The sequence below is a fragment of the Dendrobates tinctorius genome, unplaced genomic scaffold (assembly GCF_039654945.1).
Source record: "Dendrobates tinctorius isolate UK_male_01 unplaced genomic scaffold, ASM3965494v1 ptg000164l, whole genome shotgun sequence".
Lineage (NCBI taxonomy): Eukaryota > Metazoa > Chordata > Amphibia > Anura > Dendrobatidae > Dendrobates > Dendrobates tinctorius.
Window position 1 is genome coordinate 178,172 of NW_027361831.1, and position 7,497 is coordinate 185,668.

The 7,497-nt window shown below is 39.6% G+C and overlaps 1 protein-coding gene across 2 annotated transcripts; it reads left to right on the forward strand.

The window, feature by feature from the left end:
- LOC141053007 (uncharacterized) lies at window positions 1-3,413 on the forward strand. 2 transcript variants are annotated; one of them, XR_012220943.1, is made up of 3 exons: window positions 1-1,887; window positions 2,119-2,468; window positions 3,230-3,413. XR_012220943.1 is itself a non-coding variant. In XM_073550327.1 (2 exons), the coding sequence occupies exon 1, from the start codon at window positions 78-80 to the stop codon at window positions 1,878-1,880; it is 1,803 nt and encodes a 600-aa protein (XP_073406428.1). In that variant the 5' UTR covers window positions 1-77; the 3' UTR covers window positions 1,881-1,887; window positions 2,119-3,413. The 2 variants fall into 2 exon arrangements, 1 of the variants encoding a protein (XP_073406428.1); XM_073550327.1 differs by having other exon boundaries at window positions 2,119-3,413.
- Window positions 3,414-7,497: the final 4,084 nt, after the last annotated feature.

The following is a 7,497-nucleotide window of genomic DNA, read 5'->3' on the forward strand; positions in this document are numbered from 1 at the left end:
TTGAAGTGCCCTGTTTACTTTTTGGGACTATTGGTTGTTATATTATTGTTTGCTGTTTTCTAACAGACTGTCCAACAATGGATGTTTTAGCCAAGGAACAGACTTGGCGTTCTAAAGCAGTGAATCTATTCAAGCAAGATGCTGTGCACGTTTCACAGGACGTCTCTACGTCTAATAGGGAACTCATGCTTAGATATAAAAATGCGCTCCATAAAAAAACTAAGATCTGGTGGAATCTAGCAGCTTTGGAGAATTATTTGGGTAAAAAGATCATTCCAAGAGGGTTAAGGGTTCAGCTTTACCCTACTTTTGATTTGAACAATGATGATTTAACTAACAGATGGATGAATACAGCATCAAATTGCTCGCTGGATTTTATTAAGATTATTATTGAGCATAACACTTTATCCTTAAAGGCTCTCGATGATTTAGAAGGCATTTTTAAATCTTTAACGATTAGTATGACTAAAGACTCTCTTGAATCTTGGCTCTCGGACTTGGGCATCGAGGTGGATAAATGGGAGGATGAAGTCAGTAAAGGGAAACTCAAGAAATTTTTGAGAGACACTAAAGATTATGAATCACATAAGGTATACCGTTGGCAGCAGAAGAGGACTGACGATGCCTCCCAACAAAGATCTCATGGGGGCTCTGAGGCTTCCAGTGCATCTGGAAGTGAGAGTGGTAGGTCCTATAATGGATCTACAGTTCATAGAAATTTCCAATTAAGAAGTGGGGCAAAACGCAAATACCCAGAAATGTTCAACAGGGTACAGAGACCTAGGAAATCTAAAGATCAACTAAAGGTGATTAATTTGTCGGCACATGTTCTAACATCTATGCATATTGATCTCCTAGAAAGGGGTCTTACTTTTTCTCCCACTTCCCATTTAGATGAATTTACTGCCATAAAAGATTTGCATCTTTTCTCTCGTAAAATTATCTTAAAGAAATTACACTTTAAACCCAAAGATGTGGGTCAATTGACACCTGATGTGGTCGATGAAAATGAGGCCATACATGTTTTGGAATCACTTTTGGAGGAGAATACACCTAATGCGGTGAGTACCATTCCTTCTAGCCGTTTTGTTAAATCTCGGACTTTTCCTTCTTTGGGTACGTCTCGCTCAGTTGAAATATTCACTCGAATGGTAACACGGGACATAGAAAATCTGGCGCATAAACAGCATAATAAAGATAACTTATCAACTGAGGAACGTGTGGCCTTAAAGGATTTACAAACATGGAGTGATGTGGTTATCAAGCCCGCGGATAAAGGGGGGAATTTAGTAATTTGGCCTACTGAGATGTATGAACGACAAGCTTTGAAATTGCTTGATGACAAGACATGTTATCAAAGATTGACCTTTAATCCGTCGTGCTCTTTTCAACAGACTTTGATTTCCATTTTTGAGAAGGCATTTAGTGATGGCTTAGTTTCTAAAGCCTTTTTGGAGAAGGTTCGGAATTATCAACCGAGGCTGGCAACACTCTACCTCATTCCTAAGATACACAAGAATCCCATGGATCCCCCAGGACGACCCATTGTGGACGATAATGGGGGTCTTTGTGAGATTATTTCCGATGTGGTTGACTATTTTCTAAAACCTATTGTTTCAACCCTCCCATCTTTTATTAGGGATACGAATCAAGCCCTACAACGTTTAGACCAGATACAATTGGATGACAATATGGTGCTCGTGACTGCGGATGTAGAAGCCCTCTACACATCAATTAGACATAAGGATGGTTTGGCGGCCACATCCTGGTTTTTACGTTCAAGCAACATTGATGGTCATTTGGCGGATCTTATCCTAATTTTATTGGAATTTATCCTGACGCATAATGTTTTCATTTTTAATGGAATAATCTATCGTTAACTCCAAGGTACAGCTATGGGGGCATCTTGCGCCCCCTCCTATGCTAACCTCTTTTTGGGGGCGTGGGAACGGGATATCTTTATGGGAGATGATTTTGAAGAAATGGGCAAAGTACACAATTGGATGAGATATATTGATGATATCCTCTTTGTGTGGGAGGGTACAGATACGGAATTGGTAAATTTGTTTCATAAATTAAATAAGAACAATATTAATGTGAAACTTACATTTAAAACAGGTAAGGCATTGGAATTTCTGGACATCTGGATTGAAGCATCATCTGATGGAATTCTCCATACAGATATATTTAGAAAACCAACGGCTACCAACTCTTATCTTATGGCTGATTCTTCCCATCCAATAAGCACCATTCGAGGTATCCCTATTGGCCAATTTTTGAGGGCTAAAAGGATCTGTTCGGATCCTTCGCTCTTTGAAAAACAAAGTCTGGAACTCAAAACAAGATTTGAAGACAGGGGATATAGCCGGAAAATGATTCAGAGAGGCTACAAAAGGGCTTTGACCACGTCTAGAAATGAGCTATTATTCAGTGGCAAAAAGAAAATGACTAAAGAGGATAATACACAGGTACGTTTCATATCTACTTTTAATGGCCAATGGCATAACTTGCGGGAGATTATTTTGAGACATTGGGACATTCTATTATCAGATCCCATCTTGAAGCAAATTCTGCCAGAAACACCTCAATGTGTTGCCTGACGTTCAGTCAATTTTAAGGACCTTTTGGTCCATAGTCATTATGACAAAGGTAACACATCTAAAAATAAAAAAGTGTTAAATTCAGGGTTTTTTCCTTGTGGTTTGTGCAAGGCATGTTCAAATCTTATTAAAACTAGGACCTTCAAAAATGCTGATGGATCAAGGATTTTCCACATTTGGAAACATCTCACTTGTACATCAAAGGGGGTAATATACCATGCGGAGTGCCCCTGTGGGAAAGTGTATGTGGGACTCACTACAAGAGAATTTAAACTGAGAGTAAGAGAACATGTTCTTGATATTGAAAAGGCTGCCACGGTGGAAGATATGACAACTCTAAAGAGCATACCCAGACACTTCAAGATGTATCACGATTGCAACCCTAGGGGTTTGCGTTTTAAAGCCATAGACCAATGGGATTTGAGTCTTAGAGGTGGTAATCTGGGTAGGGCTTTAGCTCAATTGGAATGTCGGTGGATCTATCGCTTGGGTACTCTTAGTCCTGCTGGTCTGAATGAGAACATGGGTGTCTCCTCTTTTTTGTAGAGGCGTTCATTTTATAGGGTGGTGATTCTTTATTTGGGTTTTTTTAGTGTTTTTATGTCATATTCTAACTGTTGTGTTTTTAGTTTCACTTAGGCCTTTCTTGAGAATTTCTTCACGGCGTCCATGTCGGGATCTGCAGCTACCAGTGAATAAAGGACTGAATGAGGAAGCTTTTTCTTCTTGCTCTTTCATGGCTTTTTTATTCCTCTGGATTTTTTCCTCGGGATTGTGTAGCACTTTTATATGACATTTTCACCTGTTTATTTTGTATGATGACATGGTACTGTCTTATTACAATAAACAACTTACATTTCTAGTATGCACCGTCACTTTCAATGTCACTTTTTCACTTCATATTCACATTTGTGACTATATGAGTATGATGTCACACTTTCGTACAATATTAAATTATATACACTGTTGGTACAAAATGGACATATTTTGGTCTTGCACTTTCACTTTATAGTCACTAAGTCACTCTGATATGAGGATTTATTTGGCTTTTTAATGAATTCACATTGTCACTTTTAAATTCTCATTAGAGGTATTTTTGTTTATATTGATTTTTGAAGTTTCCCATTTAGATATATAAGTTTTTGTGTGGTGGTATTTGTCACCATTCTGGTGGTTTATTTATTATTATCATTATATTATTTATTTATTATTTTTTATTTTTTATTTATTTTTTATTTATTATTTTTTGTTTTTATTTTATATTTATTTTTATCACCATATCTTATTTATATCTTATTTTTATTTTATTTACACCTTTTGCTTTTTTGTCTTTTTTCATGTCCTCGGATCACAGCTACTAAGACTGGTATTTTAGCTACCTCCCCATTTCCTTTATATCTAGGAGCGATCATATGGCGATGTGTGCGAGTATTCTCCCATATCTGGGTCGTTGCCGATGGCTTCCTTGGTTTTTGTGTAAGGGGCGATCTGACAGTGGTGCGCATGCGCCTCCTCTCGTATCTCTGTCGCTTCCTATGACGCTCACCTATTGACACGCAACGTTCTGTTTGCGTGCCATTGAGCATCGATGGGAAGTGAGCACGGGGAGGCGGGCGGACGCGCTATGCGCCGATCATACTGACGGGTGCCGCCCCTCACAACCTTTTTTCTCTTTGATTGGCCTCTCGATATATAAAAGCACGGTCACCCTGCCTGTAGACACGCCCCCGGAAGAAGCTGGCGGCGAAACGCGCGTCGGGGTGTGGGGACACCTTTTGATTCTGTGCCACAGGTAGATATCATATTTTGCTCCTTTATTTATTTTTTCCCTATTAGGGTTTATTTACCGACTGATTTATGGTCCTTAATAATGGAGCTCTGATAATGGTTTATCTTCCTTTGTGGCTAATTACCATTGTTAGGGTTTTTACATTGTATGTGTATGGTGTATTTTACTTATGCAGCATGGATTATTAAGGGTGAAAAATGTAACCATTGTATTAGGGGATTATTCTTCACTTGGAATTCCTCATTGTGTATTACTATGGATTTTTATTAAATATCCCTTTATTCATGTGTTGGGATCTGTCCTATACCCTGCACAATGTTATAGCCCACTTTTCATTATTAGGTGTTCTCTATCATGGCTATCTTGCTGCTTGTTCACATTGTTTTTAGAATTTTGTTAATAAAAATATATACCTTTTAATTGAAGTTTATTGTGGGACCTCTTCTTTGCCCTTCATTTGGTTATGAGGGACTGTTTGGATATATTTGGTTGAAGTGCCCTGTTTACTTTTTGGGACTATTGGTTGTTATATACTGGTGTAAAAAATGTCTATATAGGACTGGGGAGAATTGGAAGCTCTGTACAGACTTGAGGACACTGTTGTATTGTGTCAGGCCAAGGGTATATTACACCGCTATATCACAGGCTGAGTTTAGCTGGTGTAAAAAATGTCAATATAGGACTGGGGAGAATTTGAATTTCTGTACAGACTTGAGGACACTGTTGTATTGTGTCAGGCCCTGTGTATATTACACCGCTATATCACAGGCTGAGTTTAACTGTTGTAAAAAATGTCAATATAGGACTGGGGAGAATTTGAATTTCTGTACAGACTTGAGGACACTGTTGTATTGTGTCAGGCCCAGGGTATATTACACCGCTATATCACAGGCTGAGTTTAGCTGGTGTAAAAAATGTCAATATAGGACTGGGGAGAATTTGAATTTCTGTACAGACTTGAGGACACTTGTATTGTCAGGCCCAGGGTATATTACACCGCTATATCACAGGCTGAGTTTAGCTGGTGTAAAAAATGTCTATATAGGACTGGGGAGAATTGGAAGCTCTGTACAGACTTGAGGACACTGTTGTATTGTGTCAGGCCCAGGGTATATTACACCGCTATATCACAGGCTGAGTTTAGCTGGTGTAAAAAATGTCAATATAGGACTGGGGAGAATTTGAATTTCTGTACAGACTTGAGGACACTGTTGTATTGTGTCAGGCCCAGTGTATATTACACCGCTATATCACAGGCTGAGTTTAGCTGGTGTAAAAAATGTCTATATAGGACTGGGGAGAATTGGAAGCTCTGTACAGACTTGAGGACACTGTTGTATTGTGTCAGGCCAAGGGTATATTACACCGCTATATCACAGGCTGAGTTTAGCTGGTGTAAAAAATGTCTATATAGTACTGGGGAGAATTTGAATTTCTGTACAGACTTGAGGACACTGTTGTATTGTGTCAGGCCCAGTGTATATTACATCGCTATATCACAGGCTGAGTTTAGCTGGTGTAAAAAATGTCTATATAGGACTGGGGAGAATTTGAATTTCTGTCCAGACTTGAGGACACTGTTGTATTGTGTCAGGCCAAGGATATATTACACCGCTATATCACAGGCTGAGTTTAGCTGGTGTAAAAAATGTCTATATATGACTGGGGAGAATTGGAAGCTCTGCACAGACTTGAGGACACTGTTGTATTGTGTCAGGCCCAGTGTATATTACACCGCTATATCACAGGCTGAGTTTAGCTGGTGTAAAAAATGTCTATATATGACTGGGGAGAATTGGAAGCTCTGCACAGACTTGAGGACACTGTTGTATTGTGTCAGGCCCAGTGTATATTACACCGCTATATCACAGGCTGAGTTTAGCTGGTGTAAAAAATGTCTATATAGGACTGGGGAGAATTGGAAGCTCTGTAAAGACTTGAGGACACTGTTGTATTGTGTCAGGCCAAGGATATATTACACCGCTATATCACAGGCTGAGTTTAGCTGGTGTAAAAAATGTCTATATATGACTGGGGAGAATTGGAAGCTCTGCACAGACTTGAGGACACTGTTGTATTGTGTCAGGCCCAGTGTATATTACACCGCTATATCACAGGCTGAGTTTAGCTGGTGTAAAAAATGTCTATATAGGACTGGGGAGAATTGGAAGCTCTGTAAAGACTTGAGGACACTGTTGTATTGTGTCAGGCCAAGGGTATATTACACCGCTATATCACAGGCTGAGTTTAGCTGGTGTAAAAAATGTCAATATAGGACTGGGGAGAATTTGAATTTCTGTACAGATTTGAGGACACTGTTGTATTGTGTCAGGCCCAGGGTATATTACACCGCTGTATCACAGGCTGAGTTTAGCTGGTGTAAAAAATGTCTATATAGGACTGGGGAGAATTGGAAGCTCTGTACAGACTTCAGGACACTGTTGTATTGTGTCAGGCCCAGGGTATATTACACCGCTATATCACAGGCTGAGTTTAGCTGGTGTAAAGAATGTCAATATAGGACTGGGGAGAATTTGAATTTCTGTACAGACTTGAGGACACTGTTGTATTGCGTCAGGCCCAGGGTATATTACACCGCTATATCACAGGCTGAGTTTAGCTGGTGTAAAAAATGTCTATATAGGACTGGGGAGAATTTGAATTTCTGTCCAGACTTGAGGACACTGTTGTATTGTGTCAGGCCCAGTGTATATTACATCGCTATATCACAGGCTGAGTTTAGCTGGTGTAAAAAATGTCTATGTAGGACTGGGAAGAATTGGAAGCTCTGTACAGACTTGAGGGCACTGTTGTATTGTGTCAGGCCAAGGATATATTACACTGCTATATCACAGGCTGAGTTTAGCTGGTGTAAAAAATGTCTATATATGACTGGGGAGAATTGGAAGCTCTGTACAGACTTGAGGACACTGTTGTATTGTGTCAGGCCCAGTGTATATTACACCGCTATATCACAGGCTGAGTTTAGCTGGTGTAAAAAATGTCTATATAGGACTGGGGAGAATTGGAAGCTCTGTACAGACTTGAGGACACTGTTGTATTGTGTCAGGCCCAGGGTATATTACACCGCTACGTCACAGGCAGAAA

Bases quoted from the DNA above. Each gene is read 5' to 3' on its own strand.
- LOC141053007 (XM_073550327.1), top strand. From the start codon at position 78: ATGGATGTTTTAGCCAAGGAACAGACTTGGCGTTCTAAAGCAGTGAAT.